General features: G+C 40.7%; 1 protein-coding gene and 1 long non-coding RNA gene across 23 annotated transcripts in view; one reads left to right on the forward strand and one right to left on the reverse strand.

Annotated features, from left to right (window-relative positions):
* Positions 1-23653, reverse strand: part of GTDC1 (glycosyltransferase like domain containing 1) — a 219584-nt gene that overhangs the window by 144695 nt on the left and 51236 nt on the right. For 19 of the 22 annotated variants that reach the window (XM_084523854.1, XM_084523850.1, XM_084523866.1 and 16 more), the window contains exons 1-2: positions 21050-21183; positions 17670-17880 (exon numbers count right to left, since the gene is read on the reverse strand). In XM_084523854.1, coding sequence (XP_084379980.1) covers positions 17670-17851 — 182 coding nt within the window. In that variant the 5' untranslated portion in view covers positions 17852-17880; positions 21050-21183. Of the gene's footprint in view, positions 1-17669; positions 17881-21049; positions 21184-23653 lie in introns of those variants that run through there. The other 3 variants (XM_084523858.1, XM_084523856.1, XM_084523857.1) reach the window with 1 other exon arrangement.
* Positions 16163-21220, forward strand: LOC311438891. Its single transcript, XR_014694411.1, has 3 exons — positions 16163-16988; positions 20636-20762; positions 20836-21220. It is a non-coding gene; the product is annotated as an uncharacterized lncRNA (long non-coding RNA).

The following is a 23653-nucleotide window of genomic DNA, read 5'->3' on the forward strand; positions in this document are numbered from 1 at the left end:
TTCTTAGACTCGCAGATTTCTAGCACGTCAACCAAATAAATAATACATCAAGGAAATACAATACGAACCAAGCTGTTGAATACAGCCTCTATCGTGTGGGCAGAAAAAAAAAATAATCTGTATTTGCAACAGACAAAAAAGGTCATTAGAAATTTAATAATTTTTTTTGTTGTTGTTTTGGAAATTAGAAAAGCTTGTATAGATGGAGCTTTTTAACAGTGATTCTGCTCATGCTCCCCCATGGTCCAGAACACCCAGAGCATCTAATGAGGTGCTAAAGGCACTAGTTTAAGCACTACCAATAATCCCCAATGTCATACAGCACCTTTTCTGATCATTTTGGACATGTCCAACATTGGAGCATCTAACTGAGAATTCTGCTCACAAACTTTTCTGCTGAGTCTAATTTACTGACTAATGAACATGAAAATATCAAAGTTAAAAATGCATGCATTTATATTTTATCCTTGTGACATCTCCTGTATGGGAAGTACTATTAATGTTGCACACTATATAAAATGATTCAAGAACATCCACGGTTTTATTAGGCGTTTTTGTTTTACATAAGTGGACTAGAATGCAGTACTATTCATTATCAGCCTTTCCCAGCACACTGATTTTGGTTAGTTTGCTCCTAAGAAACATTACTGGGCTTGAGCCTAAAAATAGATTGCTATTTTTGGCTATTTAATCACATGAGGAAAAGAAACAGTTTGTATCAGTCTTCTTTAATTTACAAAATAATTCCACGGTGCACCCTGCGCATATATCATGAAAATCACTGGCACACCACCGTCAGGCTCGCGCAGGGTAAGCTGCATGCCTGCTGCAGCTGAAGCAAAATGTGCTTTAAAAGATTCCAGCAACAATAGTCTTGTGACTAAATAAGAAACAGAAGCAGAAGCCATGAGCCAAGCAGATACCTATCGGTTTCCTTGAGCTTAATCTGATTAAAACATGGCTCTCAAAAATGTTAAATAGAATGCCACGTCAGAGAGCAGGCATATGATAAAAATAGTTCATGACAGGAAATCATTATTAAACCAGCATTACTAGTGTATCTGTTATGGAAATTTCCCTGTAATTTTTCAAGGTTTCCCCTTATGCTTTTCTTGAGTTGTCTATTACACTTTTTTTTTTTTTTCCTCAATGGCGTTTAAGTTTGAGATGTAAAAAGAAAATTATCACTGCAATTTTCCAACTAGACTCTGCTCAATACCATCTCAAGTATGTCATACATCATCTTGTCATTCACTTTAACAAGAAATCACATAATATTCATAGGCAGAAAATAATCCAAAACGGGCAAGTGCCACTATGGCAAAAACACATTCATATGACATGACAGGAAAAATCTTAAATTCAATGGCTTTCGTAATGAAAGCATCTCACAAAATTTTAAGTGGGGGAAAAGCTGCAAGGAATGACACGAGAGCTCTTCTAGAGTCCATCAACCAGATTTAGGAAAACTGAGCTTTCGGTAATATACTATCACGGATCAATATTAACATTTTTAAAATAAATAAAGTAAAATTCAGCACCCAAGAAAAGCCAGCCATTCCTGTCCTTCTCACTCTCACTGTCCTCCTCACAAACATCCCCTGGATCACCGTGCCTTTGGAGCACCTCATAAAACACAGGCTTTTCTTGCAGCATCTTGTCTTGCTCTGTTACCTACTCCAGGAAAAACTTTTACAAAAAAAAATACTTAAATGAAATACTTTTACAAGGCATTGTCTCACAAGGCTAAGTCCTATTAATAAAAACCTATTTTGGCATGCTGTGGAAATTTCAATAAACCTCACCCCCCAAAATCTTAGTTTCTCTTTTCAGTATTGTTGGTGAGGAGGAAGCCACCACCACGTGGTGTCCTGGCTGCAAATGGGGGTTTAGGGCGATGCTGGATGTGAAGAGGAGCCCGGGTGTAGGTATCTGCCCCTCAGCACCAGCCCTGCAGACCGTGGCTCCTCAGCGCCGCCCCGCTGCCCAGAAGCAGGCCACAGCACTGCTCGGTGCAAGCTAGGTGAATTTCAAGCTGTTAAATTTCAAGCCCGACCCGTGACTCAGAGTCATTTGCCACAGAAATACTGTAAGACACACACGTGGCATGGGGGAAACCATGAGGAAGGAGGTCCAGACACTGTTCCTCCAGACATGTCTACACGGGCCTGGGGCCCGGCTGTAATTGAGCTCCGCACACCTGAAATCCAAGCGTGACAACGCACCTTGATAAGCAACAAGATTTTTTTCAAAATAGTAGAGCCCCTGTATGTTTTTTGTTTTCTAGAACCTACATCATTTTTGTCCTTTGGTGTCAGCCCATCTGTCCCACAACAGCCAAGCTACGTCTGACCCAGCATGAAGGGGACTGCACATCCTATTGCTGTGGTGCTTAAGCTTTATTCCACAAAGAGTCTTCCAAGACTATCTATTCTTCCTAATATCCCTCCCGCATTAAGAAATTATTATCTACTAGAAGGAGTAATCAGCTCATGGTTTTACTACAGTCATCCTCCTTGACAATGCAGAAAAATACCCGAGCATGAAGCATTAGAGAGTCAAGGTTCAAAACATCCAGATTTATTCAGATAAATGCAAATTTATTTAGATCTCAAGGCAACATGATTGAACGCTGACTGTTGATACAGAAATGCCCAGCTGCTGGCAAATCCAGAGCCTGCATCTCTGCAATAGACTTCTACCAGGACATGTGCAATGTCAGAGGGAAGGATGCACAGCCTGAAATGCCAGGAGGAAAGGCCAGTGACAGTTAAAATGTCAGAGCATGGCAAAACACAGAAAGGGAAGGAGCGTGGAAAGCCAAGATGAACTAAGCTGGAGTCATCTGCAAACTGGTCTGCAAGCGGTGCCTGCAAATAACTTCCAATGCTGTTAAAAAGCCAAATAAAACACAGAGGATCAGCCACACAACAAAAGCTTACTGGGAAGAACAGAACTGCTCTCCCCCAACACCAAAACCCTGAAGCATGGATGAGGCAGGGCAGTTATTCTGCCTTCTGAATGGCAAAGAAGACCCTAAACTAATGGATACCCATGTCCACGAAGCAGGACCTCTCTCCCCGCACTGCCCTGCCAGCTCCAGCCTCCCCAGGCCCACGACAAAGGGACAGCACCGCACATCCCAGGTGGAGTCATGGCTGGGGACAGAGCAGGCTCTTTGCACCACAAGCATGTCCAACAATATGCCCTTCTCTTTTGCTACCCCCCTCCGATCCACTTTCTCTATATTACCCAACGAAACAAGACATGGTGCAGGGGAAAAAGAAGCAATCTTGTGACTCTTAACAGTAAAAATATGTATGCATACGTATTATATGGAGGACCAGAATACCTCCAGTCACCGAAAGCTAAATGAGTCATCCACTTCAGAGGAATGACTGGTAAATAAACAAGAATCTGCAGAGCTATTAACTGCAAGTAGCAATTTCAACCTATGACATGAAGCATCCTATGTACTAAAACCACCGATACATCATAGAGCAGAATCACATGCAAAATAACCTCTCACCTAAAGAAACTATTTTGCTTAAGAAGCCAAACAAAAACAATCTAAAATATTTATTGCCATTAATTTTATCCTTGTTCCATAAACTGCTTAAGAGACATGACATCATGCTAACTACCTAGACCTGTCTGGTTGATAATAGACCAGATTTTATGCTAAAGACTAAACTGCAGAAACATGAAAGGGTGCAAATCTACAGGTCATCAGAGATGCTGAACACAAATCTGACTTGCCAAAGCCAGAGCTGACAGTCCTGCAAATATAGAAGGTCTGGTGGTGGCAAAGGCTGACAGCAGAGAAACAAGTCTTGCAAGCCTTTTGCAAGGTTACTGCCCACAGCTCCTGGCTACATGGCTTCTCCACAAGCCAAGGCATTTCATAAAACACAGACTGACAAGTTTGAAAAAATGCTAATCCTAATTAAAGTTCAGAGCTGGGTGTAGCTGGGAAAATGTTCAAAAGTAGCCATTAAAGAGCAATCCATCTCCAATATAGCAAAGTGCATCTCGAGTCAGATCTTCTCCCCCCAGTCACAAACATCCCTTGCTTTCCACGTGGCACCCTGCAAATGAAGCGAATGCCTCAGCACCAGTCATCTGTACCCAAACGCAGCCGCTGCCAGGAATTCAGACGCAGACCGTGAAAAGTCAACCAACGCCTAGTGTCTTGCTTCCAGGTCACACCACAACCGAGGACGGGCTGATTTTCAGGTTCCAGTTTGTACACAATGAAAGTCCAAAACAGCACTGCCACGACACTCGCAAATCAGTTCAGTTCGGTTTTAAACATAAAAAACTTCCCAAAACTCAGAGAAAGAACAGATAATGAAATTTAGCGTGAAGGAGACAAAGAATCATTGCTGAATGTGTGTACCACCTAAGCCTAATTTTACTGCAGCCACAAACTACACTGCTCCTTCCTATGAACTTGTTTCAGCTCCTCTTTGGGGCAATTAGAAATTTTCAATCTACCAAGAGAAAGGTAATAGACAAAATAGTTTTGGTTGCTGCAATTCTGGCATTAATTAATGATTTCATCAATTTTACAGCATATATTCGTCAAAAGCTTATTTAATAAATTAAAAAATTAGAACATTGCTGCTTTCTCACTCTGAGTAATCTCCTCAAGAAGAGTATTTCCAAACATTTAAAAGAAAAGTGTTTTTTACAATAGGAAAAATAAATACACCACATTTCAAATCCATTAAAATATGAAGTTCTGGTTACAGGCGCAACAATCTGCCTAATTAGTTTTTCCTAATTAGCAGGATGCTCTAACCTCTTTAATAAGACTTCTGTGGACAGAATGTTCCATATTGGTTATCCATCTGAGGGAAAACTAAACAAATACTTCTGGAGTACAGCTAATAGACTGAGCGTGGTCAGGCTTTGTGGTCAGAAGGCTGCTTGCATGGTCTGGCACTTAATACTGGCAATCTGCAGAGAGACAAAATCCTCTACCTAAAATGCACCACAGCTCACATTACAACCCCCTTGTAACACTGATATTTTAGAGACAACATCAGAGATACTACAAACAAGAGTTAATAAAGGTACAGTTTTAAATTCCACAGCACGTGCTGGGGTGGAAATCAAAAGAAATGAACACACGTATAGTCCAAAATGTACTGCGCTAGGGTGAGCTAAAGACATAAGGGGAAGGCAAATACCAAAGTGATGCACACTCAGGTTTTGTACCTTCCTCTTCATGATTCACTCATAGTCAAGCAATTAATAGGCAACAGTATTATCTTTGACTACTATCTCATCCCCTAAAAACACATTTCCATTATTACTACATTTCGACCACGTAATGCAAAGACTACTGGCTAAGAGAAGTGCAGAGCCCCAGCAACATCTGTGGTCAGCGGCAGATGTCGGAGATAAGAAAATTCAGGCCCCTGTTTTGTTAGGAGCTTGCAGAACAGCTGCTGAGCTTCATCCCAACAGCTGAAATATGCTTCACACAGCCTAAAAATGCAGGAAGCAAGCAAGCAACTCAAACGCTCCTCCACCCAAGCACTGAACATGTTGGTGTTGCACCCACCAAGGGATCTCTTGAAGGCAGGGGAAAGCTATTAGATCCTTCAGTATCTAAGAAAACTGAACCATGTGCATAAAAAATATAATTGAAGAACAGTCCTTTGGAAAATGCCTGCCAGAGACACCATAAATCTTGTCTTCTAATATGACTGAACCCCAGAGACCCCATGCAATTCACAATGTCTATGACATCTGTTAATGCTGGAAAACAGTGTTTTAGAAGTGTCCTGTTTTGAAACTTCTCTCTATGACATCTTCCTTATGATCTTCAGTTTGGGGTAAGACCTGAGATCTGTGTTTAAAGCACTTAAGACCTGAACACCTCAAGAGCCACAGAAACTCCTGAAGTCTGATTCAAAAGTAGCTTGAGGCCACAAGGTCTTCTGCGAGGCCTTCATGAAATCTCGTAAGAGTAAGCACTACCGTAAACCAAATTCAATCCATATAAACTTGAGTAGACTGTGACGTTAGGTCTAGAGAAGACAGCTCTGTAACCGAGTCCACTTCCACACAGGGTTCTTGACGGGTATCTTGAAGGCATCATCAAAAGCAAACTTGTAAAGACAAAGGTTCGTTCTAGAGGACCCTAGGCAAACAAAATTCTCTCCCAGTCTGAATATTGATGTTTTATGAAAGTAACAGAGAGAAAAGGAGAAAAGAGCAGGGTCATTCAGCATGTCCTGTACGATACCAGGGCAGGCACAAAGTTGCTAATTGCTCCTGGGATAACCGCAGGTCATACAAAGAGGTGCATCATGCCCAATGGCGAGCTCAAGTTCCTCCCAAAGCATCTACTGATTTTCAGGGCGCTGATTAAAAAAAAACTCATTTAGAGGCTGCTCTTTCCATCCTAAAGTCAAAAAAAGAACAAACAAGAAAAAGACTAGTCTAGTACCAAAGACAAAAATAATTTTGCCAAACACAGCAAAATAGTGAGGCTGGTTGTGGGGAACCCCTGCTCTCCTTGCCCATCACCACTTTACCTATTAACTGCATCAGCCTCTGCCAGTGTCAGGATGAACTGGACATACTTGAAGGAAAACAGGGCTAAAGCACACATTCCTTTTTTGTCAATGGCTACAAGGCAGACAGAAGTTATGTCTGGCACTGTAAACACTATGATGTAGCGTAGTTCCTTCAGAAATAACATCTAATTTTGGCTCATCTACAATTTATTACAGGACAGCTATAACAAGAGAAATTCGCCTCCTAAAGTTAATTTAGGAATCGCTTCCCTCCAAAACAAAATAAATAAAATAAAAGATAACTTTTTCATTACAGTTTCTCCAGAAATTCATCTCGTCTTCTTGCATAATTTTAGTATCTTTAGCGCTATTTCTCCAAATGCATTTGGCATATAAAATTTTTAGCTGCTGCTATGTTTTTAATAAAATTGATTACCAGGAAATTTCTGCATATGCACAGTTTAAAATAATTCTGTTCCTCAGGGTTTAAACATAGAGATGTCGCTATGTATGATAACTGTTTCATGTTTAGTGAGTTACAACTGTTCTGTCACAAGTATGAAATGCATTTTGCTCACAAAAGCCAAAGGCACTGTCAAACCTGCAGCACTCTGCAGAACAGTAAGAAAAAATGCCTGCAAACTAACTGCTACTAGATAATGGTCCCATTTATCATTCTTAAATTCCATCTTTAATTAAAAATGGGATATTCTTTTACATAAATAAAAATTGCAGATATTCTCGAATTACTCCTCTCCATTTTTTTTAATTCACCCATATGTAACATACATAGCATTATATGCATTCAAAAATGACTTCATATAATACTCCATGGAAAAGATCTTTCCACATTCCAAACAGACACACATCTTCATTATATGCAAAATACATTATGTTAAAAAAAAAATCACTCAAAGAAAATACACATTAACAAGACTCATAGCAGGAATACTACTTAGCTGCAACAACAAAAGAAAATAGTTGAAATAAATTTTCTACTGCTTTTTTAGAATAATTTACATTTGGGGCATTTTTTTTAACCTTTTTATAAATCATTAAACATTGTAAATAGTTATGTCAGTGAAATAGGTATGAGAGAAATGTTAGGCCCACTCTAGATATATCTTTCCTCTTAGTAATTACTAGAAACTGTATTGATAACAGGTATAAATTCTTCCAGTAAGCCATGTGAAAAAAAATAAAATCAAGTATCTACTTTTGATGTTCTGCCTGGTGTTCTTTCCTTCATTCTTTCTTAAAGTTGCTATTATACAGAAGCATAAGGTCTACTGCGCAACAAGTAAAATTAAGAGAGCTAAACCAAAAAATGATGAACAAGTCGGCAAGGTTATAAACATAAACAATAAAAAAATTAGTGCTCTGAAATGGAAAGCATTCTTTAAAGTGACTGTGTCCACTGGACCGTCAGAATATATGTGCAGGAGGGAGGGAGGAAAAGACAGGGACAAAGGACGGAGGCAAGAAAGGGAAAATAGTGTCCAAGAAAATAAGGAGATTGCAAAAAAAAAATTCATTATACAATAAGAAGAAAAGCCTTTTGGTTGCTTACTATTTGTCAAAGATATTCAAATGAATAGACAGAATCTACTTAGGTTCTTTTTTTTTTTTTTTTCCAAGGGAGGGTAAATTAATCATCATAATAAATCAAAGCATACCGATATCAGGTATCATTCCCAAGACACTTGGGCTTACTAGCGTAAGAGGGAGGAGGAGGAGGCAACAAATTGATCAAACTACAGTTTGGAGGAGTCAGAAGTCCGTATTAAATTTAATGCAGTCCAACGCACCATCATTTGGCATATAATCAAACTACAGGCTAGGTATATGCTGCATACTTATTAACAGCATCACAAATCACAAAGTCAAGTATTTTATGGGTCGGTTTAGATCAGCATTTCAGTTTGATTCAGAAGAGCGTTTATGGAGCGACTCTGACCACCACCCTCGCTTACTGCACCTCAGCTCTCAACAGAGTGGTCTCCAATGCCATGAACCGGATTTTTTTAGATGAAACTAAACCAGGAGGAGATGCTTCTGGAGAGTATTTAAAGCACTCAGGCCACCTCTTGTGGAGTGCACAAGAAGCAGGGGACACTGAATAAAGCGCCGCGTGATGTTGGCCCAGGAGCACTGCTTCGCCCTGCAGCCTCCCCACAGCCCTACCAAGCTGCAGCACGTGTTAACAGCCATCACCTGCCTCCGTAGCCACGTGCAGGTTACAATCCTGTAAACTGCTGTAATCATACAGGAATCGAGGAGATAAACCCAGAAAACACCCTTCAGCACATTCCCTGGAGTGACCTACCTAGCCTTTCAGTATCCCAAGGGCTGGCTCAGTGCGTTCAAAACGCACACTGCAACTCTGGGGCACCCCAGCAGATGCTAACAAACACGCCAGAGCTGCGTGACCGAGCTGTAGGAGTTACTGGTTGTCCTCCCAGCTCAAAACACCCACATCAGTGCCCACGGCAGTGGGATTCTCTGTAGGAAAGGCGAGCGGGGGCTGGTGCGATGTGGGGTGCCCTGATGGCAGCCCATGGTATGAACTGGCTGACACAAAAAAGAAAGCAATAGGGTAGCACTCAGGGCTGAGCAAAACCAGTTGTAAAATTCATGAAGAGTGCAACTGCTTAGAAAGCCTGTTTTGAAGGCTTTTCTTTCCCTACATCACTTAAGTAGCCTTAAGTAGCAATCTGCTGCCAGAAAAACATCCTGTGACAAACTGTGAGATGGGAGAAGTGACCATATGAACAAATATTTTAAATCGTCCCATCTGCATTCCATTTAGAAACCTCCAGCTTCTGAAAGGTTTAACATTGCCACGACAAGTCCAGGATACCTCCCGTGGTACAACTGGACGTCACGTCCAGGGGCCCTCCAGATGCTCTGCTGCCTCGCGCCTCTGCTCCGCGCGGCAGATCTGACCACAACATGCCTCCTGCCAGCAGCCCTCGTGTCTACAGCTCCTCTTCACGTTGGCTCCACACTAACCTTCCTAACAAAATTCTCAAATTCTTGGGCAGCTGTAGTCTGGCAGCTGAAACAGCCCTGGCAACCTGAAGCGCGGCGCTCTGAGTTTCACAGAAAGGCGACCTTCAGTGCATGGGGGTCAGGATAACGCTTGCAAAAAGAAAAAAAAACATCGGTGTTAATGGAGATCTTCTCCCAAACTGTTTGGCTACAAACAGTTTGCATTACATAAAATCTCTTTTTTATTATAAATAATTCACAAAATTCAGCTGAGCTGTAAGTACCCATTAAGAAAGCTAGTTATTTATGACACCAGAACATAAAGCAATAAATCCAAATCATGTGCAAACCAAGTATCTGACAAAATTTGTATTACTTGTTTTATAGGTACAAAAAAAAAAAAAAAAAAAAAGTGAGAGAGATTAGGAAAAAAAAACAGCATAGAACAACAAAAAAAATCAGGATTTTTCTCTTTATTAGATATAAACCAAAAGCTGTTTCCCTTCCCTTGGAAGATCAAATTAGTGTTACGGACTAAAATGACAATGAATTCTAGAAAGTATCATATTCTTTATAATATAGTACTGTATATATTTGTTATTTGAAAATAGAAATGTAATCTATAAGTAATCTAGAAATAAAATATATGCGCAGCAACCATTTAAAAGGACAGATAAAATACTCATTAAAATCCTAAGTGCAGAAATACCGAATCATAATGCACAATTTCATTACATTTTACTGCTAGCAATGTAAATATCAATTCTCCAGGTGATTCATAAAATTCATTTTAGAAAGAAAAATAAGGATTTCCCCAGGCACTCAAGAACATAAAGGAAAAACACATGCTACAGTTTGAAAAAACAGACTGTTCTTTCATTGTCTCATCAGAATATTTTTCTGGAATTTCAGCAAATCTTTTACACATCAAACGGACAACTGCCATTTCACATTAGCACTGTCTATAGATCATGCACCAGTCGCAACTAGCTTACTTCCCGCTCCCGCACCTCTCGTTGCATTGTGTTAATCATTCTCATCTTATTTGTGCCGAAGTTGAGATCATATACACTTCCACTGACTTCAAAGGAGGGAGCCTTGATTTAAATTCATCTAAAACCCCTTTTAACTATCCAAATTGTGAAACGGCTTAATAACAGGAGCGTAGTTGAGAAAAACGCACGTCGGGCAAACGATACTACTAAACTTTTTTGGAGAGAAGTGTGCATGTGGGGGGTTTACACACCAAAAAAAAAATGTAAAGAAAACCTGTCACTTTTAAAATGAATAGCTACCATCTGCCAGGATTTTATCTGAGGCAAAGTTGATTAATGCAAAGTGAATGTTTAAGATCATATTGCTGTCTGCCTGAATAAATTTCAGGTAGTTTACTTACAAAATTATTTGTCCCATTTCTCAACAGATTTTTTGGTGCTGTCACTGGGTGTCATGTGTGTTCCCCCCCAGTTTTACACAGCCAGACCTAAGAATAAAAACATTCACTCTCAAAACGTCGCAGTGCACAAGGACTTCACACGCCACAACTTTGCTTCTGGCTGCCCTGCGCCGCGGCAGTGAGGTAATTAATCTGCCCAACAAAGGAGAGCCCACCTCCTTCACCGACTTAGGAAAACTTTCCGGCATCCTCTCTGGGATACTGAAAGTAAAATTTTAGCAGTCTAGTCCTAAGCAGGGACAGAACACAGCAGTGGTGTTATTCAACATATGAAATGACTCTGTCCTGAGACCTTATTTAAACCTTTTACCAGAGCAGTAACCTTAATTTACACTGAATACCTATTGAAAAAAAAATAGAATGAACAGATTTTTTCTTTTGTCAGCTTTAACAAAGCATGGATTTATATTAGCATTCTGATAAAAATAATTCTCAAATACATTAGATTTTATACTCTTCTGAAGTTTACTCTACGTGGTAACATTTTCCAAAGTTTTCGGAACAGATTTGGGGCGGTATTAAGCTAACAACACCAAGCCCCGTTCTGCACGTACGTCCCCACGTGACGCGCTCTCCGCATCAGATGGCCTCCAAGCTCCCCGCAGCAGAGAGGAATTCACACCCCTTATTCAGGCTGGGACAACCTCCATTATCCGGGGCTATAAAGTGGAGGGGATCATCTGCGACACGCTGCAGAGCTTCGTGCGCTTCCATATGGGCGTATGTGCCCTTCGCATACACTCTAGGCTGGCTGGACAGGAGCCAGCTCTGGTCAGAAGTCACCAAGTTGTTTCAGCTCAGTACACGGTGCCTGTGTCTTGGATCTCAGTAGGGCTTATTAGTTGAGGCTCAACACGGCGCCGGTAGGGCCATATGGCCTTCTGGTGCGCTGCTAGCTCACAACCAGCTAGTTCAAAGCGTGGGCAGAAGGAATGTCTATGTGTTTGCACAAGCCCATGTTAGCTAACCTTGGTGAACTCAACCGATTTTTTTTTTTTCTAGAAAAATAAAAAAGGAAGAAACGAAATCAAGTTTAGCGCTAATGAAATGAAAGAAGTAATGACCCTTTATGCGGCTAGGGAGCGTGAATGAGGAACTCGGGATGAAGCAGCATCTCCTACAGCTGTCTGTCAGAGAACTTTGCCCCTTAAAATGAAGGGGATCTGTGATTCCTGGTACATCCCTACGGCAAGGTAAGCACACTGTGATTTGTACCCACCAGCGAGGCTACAGAAATGAGGAAGTTACACCCACGTTATTTTTTATCAAAGACAGGACCCAAGCTCTGTCTTCAGGGGGTACCGGCTATTTTGTTTAATCGTCTTATTTCTCTGCCCCTTTGGGTAACCTGATCAAAGTACAAAAGATGGTTCACCAACCTATTCTCTAGGAGTATGCTCCAAGTCAATCTGACAGAAGTACACCGCTCACTCACACTTCTTAAATTCACAGTGAGAAAGGAAAAAAAAAAAAAAAAAAAGGGATACCATAAATGAGGATCAAGCTTTACTCACCTACATACTGAAGCAAACACTCCACCAAATATGCAAAAATAAGTACAAAGTATAAATTTTTCTAGGTATGTGGTTGTATTTCATTAAACTAACATACTACTACACACACTATTTATTTATTACCTGACCCCTGCACGGGCCAAAAGCTGGGAAAACCGCTAACCTGGGGAACATTATTCCTCTTCCCACACCGAAGATGCCCATATTTGACATACAGACATAAGACATAAGACAGAAGTGTTCCAGCACAAATGGGCATTTGTGTATTCACCTTTAAAAGAAATGCCTGAAATTTGATTGCCTTGCTTCAATTCCAATCTTCAACATCTTCCCCAGGACTTACTACTACTTACAGGTATTTTTTTTTTTTTTTTAAATAATGTATCTAGAAGGTACCAAGTACTCTAATTTACTAATGTTCGCCCATGCAAGTTGTGTTATGTTTCTGTGGGATTGCTCGTACACTGAATTACTCACTGGAATACAAGATTACAGGATCACGATCAGAAAATGTTCAACATTCAACACCACCAGTTCGTCACTTAGCAAAGAATTAACTCTATAATAAAGCATGCTTGTTTTTTTTTTCCTTACAGAACAGAATGAAAGCAGCAGATCTGAAACAACATTTAATCTGGTAATCTTGAAATATTATTTAAAAAGCAAAACAAACCAACACACACACACATCTACATTATATACTCTTGGAATGTGATATACATTGCTCACCACCACACTCCTCAATTTTTTTCAGAGCTCTATTAATTGAAACAATGATTTTTCTTCTCTTTTCTAAAACGTAAAAAGCATAGAGTTTGTCTTTAAAATAGAGTTGTCAAGTATCAGGGGGTATATATATACTAACATTTACCCTAGAGGTATTTCAGGGCAACAGTTTGTTACAAATAAAATCTTTATTCATATGAACAGCTACCTGGGGGGCAGTACTGAATGTAACACATAGTATTTATATTTATATCTGTATCTATATATATTTTTTTTTTGAAAATAATTTAGCAGTACTATTAAAACAAACTGGAAGCTACAACGCATTTCAGTTTTTATGTTTTCAAATCAAAATCTTGTACTCTTAACTTTTTTGTATTTGGATCGCATTTTCTACAGCGAATAGCCTTTATTAAAACAAAAATGTGTTCTTCTTGTGTGTCATGTTGATTGTTTTATTATTTTAAATTTGTAAGTTATTTCATGATAATTAAGATAAAAATTACAGGAAAAAGAAAAACAAATAATGTTTACTTTTTCATGAAATGTTTTAATAATGTTCCCAAATTTGAGAACTTTCCTTAACTAAGGAAAAAAATATCTAAAAAAAAAATCTTTTTTTTGTTAAAGATTTCCTCAAATCAGTGAAAAGTCATAACGTGCTATGGAAAACAATTTTCAGCAAGATCACACATCTACATTTATCAGAGAGTTTAAGCTGTCTGAAGCAAGCTGGGAGACAAAGCAGACAACACATCGGCTCCACAGCCTGCAAGCAGCCTGATGGAGGAGGTCATGACTCTGTGCCGGACCTCCCTAATTTATGGAATAAAGATGCTGATATTCCTTCAACCGATAACAAAATTCTGGGGTTGCTGGAAAAAAGTTTTCTAGAAAAAGCAGGCAGTAACACTACCCTTTTTCAGCCTGTTTCAAATGCTACAATTTGGAAATTGCCACCTAAAAAGGCAGCATTGCTCTGACTCCTGGGGCGAAGGAGCGTAACACAGGACTGCATCATAACTTACACGGAACAATTTCACAATTTCTCAGAAGCCAAAAAATTGGAGAAGAGACAAAATCATCCCGCTCCTACTACTCAGAGAGAGATAGCAGGGAAGTGGTAGAAAGGAGAGATGAGTTGCAGAAGTCCTCGTCTCCTCCCTTTCCGACAGGAGGAGGCTCAGAAAAGCTGCAGTTGGACCAAGCGCATCCATCTCCTCGTCCTAACACAGCCCTCACACTGACACCTCCTTTCCAATCAGGGCAGCGAGGAAAAATCACGTGAGTCTCTGCAGGGCAATTCAAGAAAGCTCAAAGAAACGCCCTGTGGCTCTAGTACATCCCATTCTATATTTGAGCACATCAGGTTTACCAGCTACGTATGTATGCCACCTAGAAAAGCTGCTTACAGGCTGCTGAGTTTAGGGCACGCATTGCTTGGTTCATCTTCCGTACTCATCGGGGCATCCGTCCTCCTTTAAGGAGATGAATGAAGATGGGAGGTGGTTTAGCAACACACAACGAAGCCATGAAAATAGACAAGATTTTCTGGAGAAACACAGCACAGCCTCTGCGTCAGGGAAGCAATATAAATCTGCGCAGTGCTGCAGACAAAATCCTAAGTCTGTGATACCTTCCCAAACACGTGTGCTCCCCTTGAAGGGTGAGGATATAACTCCCTTCAACAGTCTGGGTAGATCTCCTTGCTCTTCAGGGGAACATCACTCACTGCACACCGAGACACCGGCTGCAGCGCTCGCAGCAGGAACTTGCCCACCCTGGGTCTTGCTCGAGGGAGTACACGTCTGTTCTCCAATAAATAACTATTTGCAAGTTCATCACAAGCTCACCGGTCACTGCAGAGTATCTCAATTTAACATCTATCATTGTTCAGCTTGTGTTCTGCTTCAGAAGCACTTTTTAAGGCTGTTACATAGTGCACCGAACCTCACTTGGAAAGGAACAAGGCAGCCTTCTTCCCATAACCAGCTCATATCAACAGAAGTATCTGTCTTTTAAAAGGTATGCATACAGCCATACATTGTATACATACAGAGCAAAATTATCGAGAGAGTTTGCATCAGTATTACTTCTCCCACAAACCAGCAGCTTGAAATAAAGTGCAGCTGGAAGAGCAAAATTCAGTTACCAGGAAGGTTTGCACTTGAAATATTTGTGACCTTTCTGTATCACGAAATGCACAAACAGAAACAAGGTATTCATGAAATGTCGTATTTAAAAAACACCACTCGGGAAAGAATTATTTTTTTTTGTTCTACAAATAACGTCAATGTTGTAAATAATGTAGATTTACTATTTCCCACTACCTCACAAGAAGGTTTAAATATTTAAATGTGTAACTCAAAACATGCACTCCTGCCAGTTTGATAATTTCATATTCACAAGCAAACTACTGCCTGGGAAGCAGATCTTAAATGGTTACTAGCAAGCTAGAAATAAAAGAATCAATGTTAATTTTAATCAATGGTTTTTCTAGTAGGAGAGAGTAGTCAGCCTCATTAGGTTGTAGTCTGATGCATTTATGCTTCCAATTTAATAAAATACTTGAAACATTCAATTACAAAACAAACATTAAAAATGTGCAAGCAAAGTAGAAGGTACCTCTAATCAGTTTTCCTCTCACCAGTCCTATCAGCCCTTGTTCCTAAAATTTTATCCTGCAGCTGAGGATAAGGTTCATATCCTCTTTTAGATACTGCATCTTTGTGAACTTTGACTATCTGATTCTGTCTAATCAAACCCTAACAGCATCAGCAAAGAAAAAAAGCTTTCTTCTCTTTAAGATGCACTATTGGTTTGATCAGATTTATTTGTTGTCAGTAAAGGTTATATTTGCACATAAGTCTATGACAGATTGCAAGTTTATTAACTTCAAGTGAGTTTTCAAGCTGCTGGGTTGTTTTTTTTTCCTTTTTTTTTTTTTTTTTTTTTTTAAAGTCATCGTCATTCCCCCCCTTCCCCAAGATGTGGGTTACTTGACAAATTGGAGTTAAGTTATCTTGGGTCAATGTAACTGTAAGTTAAACTAATGAAGTGTATGTCTATGAGTGATGTCTGATTAGTTTAATACAGTTAGTGCTGGACAGCTTGGGCTGCTGACCTTGAAGGAACACAGATAACATTGCGATGCGTTGGAGGATGTGGTTGTGATACAAGACAAATTTACATAACAGTTTGTCATATATACTCCTCCAAAACAAAATTGTTGCAAAAGAAAAGCAAGATGAAACCAACGATAAATGCCTTGCGCGAGACAAACGGGAAGAATAATTATAATGTTTGGCTTGGAACAGCAGCTTATTTGAAATGCAAGCCAGAAGCAGGAAGAGAAAAGGTGGACATTTATACAGTGTGCATTCAAAAACAGACTGAACGCTGGGTTGGGGAACCCTGTTTAAACACAGCCTTCAACATCACAAGATCTACTCCTGAAAGTATCACATTCCTCCCCTGGTCCATGATGCCTACTCGCTCCTTTCTGGAGTAACAAAAAACAGACCCAGCTGCAAAGCCTAACTAGCTTACTCAGGTGTACCTGCAGCCCTGCTGAGGTTCATTTTGTGGCTGAAAAGCAGGTGATTGTGCTGAAGAGTCTCAGTGCCTCTCCATGCTGGTGCAAAGTCAGCCAGGTGCTGACTTACAGCCGAGGCTGTGGTGCGGTGCTGTGCGCCCCAGTGGTGCATGCACTGCACTGTGCACAGCATCGCTGCCTCACAATCATCTCACCACATCTCAACTGATCAGGTAGGGCAAACAAAATTACTGGTTTTAAAGACAGCTTGGTTCTGGAGTGACTGCTTCTCGCTACGTGATAGCTATCTGTTGACCTAAATAGTCTGCTTTTATCAGCCCAGGTTCTAGCTGATAGAAATTTGCCACTTAAACATGTAATTGACATCTACAGGTGCTGGCACGTTACAGAACTGGACAATCATTAAGATAAAATGACTCGTTTAATCCTCTAGGTCAGCCGGAGCAGTACACTCTGATAAATCAGACTTGCTAATAGATAAACTGGGAGGGCAAGTAAGGAAACTTGCAGTGTTCACATCTGTGCCATCTTTCAGCCTAATCAGTGAAATACAGTTTAAGCCCTTCCTCATTTCTGAAATCACTTAATAATTTTAAAATAAAATGTATTTATACATAAGTAGATATCCATATGTGTGCATTCTTGGAGACTTTAAAGGACTAGGAATGCAAGCCAAAGTATTTTAAGAAACTCTAAACCACTGTGGTAGTTTCCCATATTTATACCCAAAGAAATCAGAGCAAGAAGACCAACTTGTTACTGTCCGCTGCAAGTCTCTATTTGTATATTGTACATACGCACTTGCATGCACAGAACTGAAGATTCAGCTCAAGAGACCTTGTTGAAGGCCTGCCTGTATTTTGAGCTTTGAGGTTATTCAATGCCTGTGTTACCTGTAATTTGGATTTGTTGGCACTGTCTGCATGAAATAAAGGGCAGACGTCCGTGCTTTCCAGTGCCACTTCTTGGCAGGGAGGGTACAGAGCACGCATTCCTCCTTCAGCTCTTCCTGAAGAAGATCCATCAGCTGCTTGTGAGAGCCCCCATAAAAAGCTTCAATGAGAAGAACGGTCATCTTCCTGCTGCTTCGCTTCTGCCTGGAATCTGGAAATGACAACAGAGAAATACTTTACTTTAGAAATACCCAGGTTTTTGGTTTGTTTGCTTGTTGTTTGTCTTTGTTTTTAAGAAAAGGATATTGGAAAATACAGAAACGTATCGTAAGGCCTTACAGAGTCTTCATTTTTCCCTTGAAATTAATCCTTCATATTAGGTTAAAAGGTTTACTTCAAAAAATGGTACTTAATTATAATGACAACATTATCACACCTACTAGTTTCAACCATTACAAAGTACCATTTGAAATTTTAAAGGAACCAAAACATGCAGGACTTAGAAATATGGTATTTGTTTTGTTTTCAATCAAATATCTAGAAGTAGCTTTACTTTACATACTCATAAATGCATTATTCTTCAACAGGTTAGAGGAGATGTCCATAAAATGTCTTTTATTCACTTTTACACAGGTTTTGCCCTTTTATTTGAAGTAGAAAAAGCTAAAGAACAACTCAAACACATTTCAGGCAAAGCTGTCCAGGGCTGGGACTCAAAGGACTGCCTGAGAAAGGCAGTCTGAGCACCCCAGAGCTCTGCTGCATCCCCTGAACACGCTCAGACCCCAGAGGAGATGCAAGCCACGTTATTTTGCAGTGCTCCAAAATGGCTGGAAGAGAGCAACAGTACCGGCTTAAGGAAGCTCTCATACACTCAGCCACGGGGCTGCTGACAAACAGGAAGCAAAACGTGTTGCCCCAAGTGAAGGGAAAGACAAAAACCCCGTGACTATTGCTCATGTTTCATGAGTCACGCACTTGGGGTGCTGAAAAGCTGCTGCTCAGATGCTCTGACCAGCACCATCAAATCAAAATGCTGAAAACAAAACCCTGAAAAGTATTTACCATCCGTGACTGCCCCTCTGATGATTCCCTTCTCAAAATACCCCGACCGGGGAGGATTCTCCGCTAACTTATTTGCTTGGGCTTCTTGTTTGATGCTGCATGTTGTGACCTGTCATTTCAAGCGGTTTCAGACTGTAATTCTTATCTTCTCAAAGGCTCTGATGACAAAAAGTGAGAATTCAGTAGAGAGCTACGTACTCCCCACAAATTCTCAGTCAATCTCAAATCTCAACCTTGAAATTTAGTTAAAATCAAGCTCAGGTTTATATATATGCATATAAACGATATTTTTGTCTGTGATCAGATTTTAGAAAAATTAAAAGCTACAAGTGCCTTGCAGCAATCAAAAGATCAGCTAGCCAGCAACAAAAATCCAAATACTGCAGAAATTTAATGAGAAGACAAAATATAAGAGACCTCCGGATAGGTTTGAGCCACTGGCCCATCACTGTGTGAGATAAAACAGCGACATCGAACTTGTGGGTCATTACAGATCAATGAGCAAGAAGGAAAGTATCCCGTGCTTGTTCCCATCACAACACAGCCTGGATTCAGGTTCTAATTTGTTCTATTATTCACTCCCCCATGCTGTTTCAGATAAATTATTTTTTTGACAAATACGTTCCTTTCAAAAGGAAAATAATCATCTTCTGGAAGCAGACTTCTCTTCCGTTTGGAGTTTGCATCTTCGCAGGTAGCAAGGCAGATTCTGATCTCTTTTCCACTGACCTAATTTCAGAATCACACTTTTGAAATCACTGGCGTTTTCTGAATTCACAATGATGCAACTGAAATCCTAATCCCTACTCCAGAGCCCTTCTGGAACCTGCAGGGTAATAACTGCGATACAAACACAAGCTGTGTTCGGAATCTGCACTATTCACCTACAGAACCATTTGCAATTAATTATGCCGCGCTCGTCATCAAATGTCGCTGCAAATGTAACTCAAAAGGAATAGAGGGAAGCGTTTTGCAAATTCAGCCCCCCTAAAAAAAAGGGGGTGCAGGAAAGGCTGTAAATGTCACTGAGTCAGTCACTCAGTGGGAATGAGTTACCATGAATTTACCAATCATTAGTGGTATCAGTAATAAAGGAATGTGATCATAAACTATCTGATCAAATTACACTTCATCAGACTACTTCTGAAACTGTTTTTATCACCAGCTTTAGCTGAATCAACAATGTGCTCTCTGATTTTCTTCGGCAGCACTTCTCACTGAACTTCCTCACTGGGACTGAGCGAGCAGGCATGCTGACAGGAGAAGGCTTCTTCAGCTCTCACGTCTCCTTCTTAAGGATCCTGGCACTTCTTTGGTCACTCTGCACTTATCCTCCTTCCTTCACATCTATTCCTCAAAGCATTTTGCAAGTCGTACATAAATGTGGCCATACAACAACCTCCTTTTGGCTATTTACACCGAGAAACCCAGTTCCCAACGGGATGCCCCTAGGGTACATATTAGGTAGCTCTTGTAGGATCCTAGTGTCATGCAACCTACATGCAAAATAGGTTGTAATAATTTCCATCGTGCTTGATTTAGCAAAAACGTTACGTAAAGAGCAGTATATGGTGGCGTTTTGTTTGGTTTTTGTTTTTAAGATGCTACTTAAATATGAAACTACTAAACAATGGTGGCAGCACAATACATGTCGTGGTTACTTCAGGGGTTGACTAATCTGGAACAACGAAAAAGCCAGCCACTGAACTGCGTGTTTTAAAAACATATGCTGATAATGCAAAGGAAATTGCATTATACATAACTAATAATTCCTTGTATTTAAAAAGTCACGGAGGAGGCAGGACGCAGTCATTTACCTCATATTTCATCCACATGGCTTCCAGTTTTGTTCACACACAAAAATAACATCTATTATTTTTGCTTTATTTCCCTTTCCCTAGCCAAGTTAAGGTAAATAAGTACTATACGCTCCGCGGAGGTCTCAGAAAGACACAGATGATAAATGGCCTGAGAACATTCACCGTATCTGATGGAATGCGATCCTCAATTAAATATAAATCACTCCAGGTATTCTTTTACCCATTTCAAAGAAAACAACAAATGTTAGAAAAACAGAACTGCTTCCCCTTTCCCATTACAGGGCTTCCTCTCCACAGAGCCAGCAGCTCAGCCTCAGCTTCGGGAGCACAGCACCACGGCGCTTGCTGCACATACCCCGTCCGCGTGCTGCAGCACCTTCCTCGGGACAGACGGTAATAAAAACCAGCTGGGAGAAGAAAAGCCTTCTAAATGGTAACGGTGTCAGCAATGTGGCTATTACAGAGGCATAGCAAGGTGCTGATAAATTCAGGTACCTGGTGAGACTTCTCCTAAGTCAGAGCCAGCACCTCTCAGCGATGCTCGTCCAGGACTTTGTCACTCTGTCACGAGGTGAGCTGCTGCAGCAAAACAGCACAGGATGGGCTCACTGCAAGTCCCTAAACGGGCCCCTGTTTATAAAAATAAATAAATACAATTCTATGTGATACAGAGCAGTAATTATTTATTTTAAAGGCTCGGAAGAATTAACTGTTCAACTAGCCACAGAAACCATCACTTCATTTTAAACTCTAGGTAAACAACAACCAAAGTTTTTTTTATTAACCAGCCTAGGTAGAGAAAACTCGTCATTTTCCATGATTTATTAAGGAACATACATTCGCTCTGTCTTAGACACAGAAGTGTGGTTTCACAAACATCAGCACCGCTCGCATCAGGAAGCCATAATTAGCTCTGTTCGTTGACGTCCTCAGACAACATAAATTACAGATCGTGTGCAAATAGCTGTCCAACCAAATAGTTGAGCAACAATCCAAAACCAAGGGAATAACTGTTAATATATTCCATAGGTAGAGAGCTGCTATTAGTTACAGGAAATAAGGTATACGGTTTCAGTAATGATTGTTTCAACGGTCACAGTCCCACACACATGAGAAATTTATTCCACCGCCGCATCCAGAGCACACTCAGCTGGCTACAAAAGCCAGCAGGTATGCGTTGTGTACATAAACAAACCTGCAGCCTTTGATGGTTTCGGATAAATTATCAAAAAAAAAAAAAAAAAAAAAAAAAGGCAAAAAAAACCTCTCAGTGCTCCACATCCTGGTGAGATGGGATTTCCCAAAGGGCCACCACCGTCGTGCCCCCTGCCCTGTCTGGCTCCTGCTCCGTGCACACGCACAGCATGCACGCACTGTAACCTACATTGAGAGCGGCCACGGTGCCCTCCTACTCACGGCAATGACTCACAGAAACCCCGGAGCTGTACCTTAAACACAACTGCATCTCGAATGTTTGACCAAAATTTAACTCGGATTTACATCACCCAAAAGTACCGGGGGGTAAGTCATTACTGAACCGTACATCTGCACCAAGTGAGAATGCCACTTGATTTATCTTTGATATAAATCACCTGGAAAAAGTAAGAAATAGCTACTTCTTTCGAGAAAGTGGTAAACCAGAACCGCTCACCTCTACTTGGACATCTGCAGCAGTGTTAATCTGCTGGTGACACCCAGGAACCACACTTTGACCCATCCACCACCTTAGATGATGATTTTTATGCCCCTTTGCTTACAATCTATGTGTAAGCTCATTGAGGCTGTGTTCATTACGCTGAAAGCCAGCTCCCAGCCAAAAACCCAAGCAGAGTGACTAGGAGAAATGGCACAGCCCCAGCGGTCTCAGCCAGGTAAGTATTCCCAGCTGTGAACTCTGCCTCGAAATCCCTTTCAGGATCAGGCTCATTCACCGCCCTTATTTGAAGCAGTTGCTTCAAGGACTGCTAACTCATTCTTCTACGGGCTATTTTAAGATGTGCTGTAAAATCAGCTGCTTGTAATATGCTTTAAAACATGCAGTTAATTATTAATTTTTAAACTCACTTTTCAAAGTAAGAGCTTTGTGGGTCCCACTCTCGTGCTTGACAAGTCGTGCTCTCACAAGTGTGAATCACTTTCATTTTGATGCTAAACCCACACGGGTGGCTACTGGCAGACCACTCACAGAGCACTTATGGACTCTACCACCAGTCCCGACGACAAACTTTTAAGTCAAGTTTTTAAGTTAAATATGTTTTTAAAGGTTTTCTACGCTTCAAGCTTTTCTGCAGATTTGCCTTCCTTCTAGCAGCAGGCAGAGAGGTGATGTACACACAAATCATGAGGCTGGTTCAGGGCCCAGCAGACTCCTCCATCTCACAGCCCATAGGGCTCTTACTTAAAAGCTGTTTTTTGCTACTGGAGTGACTGCGAGCAATGCAGATGCAGAAATATCCCACCGCAGAACAACAACCGTGGACAATTTGTGTTCAGTACCAGAAGCCACCATGACGGTGGAGGCGATGGGATGAGTAACCCTGCACCAGGGTTCATAAACTTTAAGACTAAATTCCTCTCAAACCCACAGCATAACTTCAACTTCTCCAGCTTCTAAGCTCTGTCCCCCATAGTAGCACCTTGAAGGCCGCTTGTTTGACACCTGAATCCCAGCTCACCTGCCAACAAGCAGCAGCAATTCCTGGCTTCCTAAAGGAAACCTGTTTCCTCTTGCAGCCTTTATTCTTGCTGGATTCCAGCAAGGTATTGCAAACAGCAGAATTTTAAAAGAATTGCTGTGATCTTAACCAAAAAGCACATTGTGAGGATTGCAGGGCTCAGTTTGTACATCTCTGCTTTCAGCCCTGAAGTACAACAGCGGCAATCAGAAGTTACGGTTTAGAGATGTCCTGTGGCTATTAATCTGGAGACACCCTGACACAAGGGACTGTCACGGCTCCTTTTGGGGGTTACATATTTAGAAAGTAGCATGCTGTAAAATCTGTACCTTAGCCTGTGCATGCTAAGTAAACAATGCTGCTATAAATCCTTAGCAAAAAAAGCTGTTAATGCATATGCAGAGCATGCATTTTAAGACTCAGT

Source organism: Aythya ferina (genome assembly GCF_964211825.1).
Source record: "Aythya ferina genome assembly, chromosome: 6".
NCBI lineage: Eukaryota > Metazoa > Chordata > Aves > Anseriformes > Anatidae > Aythya > Aythya ferina.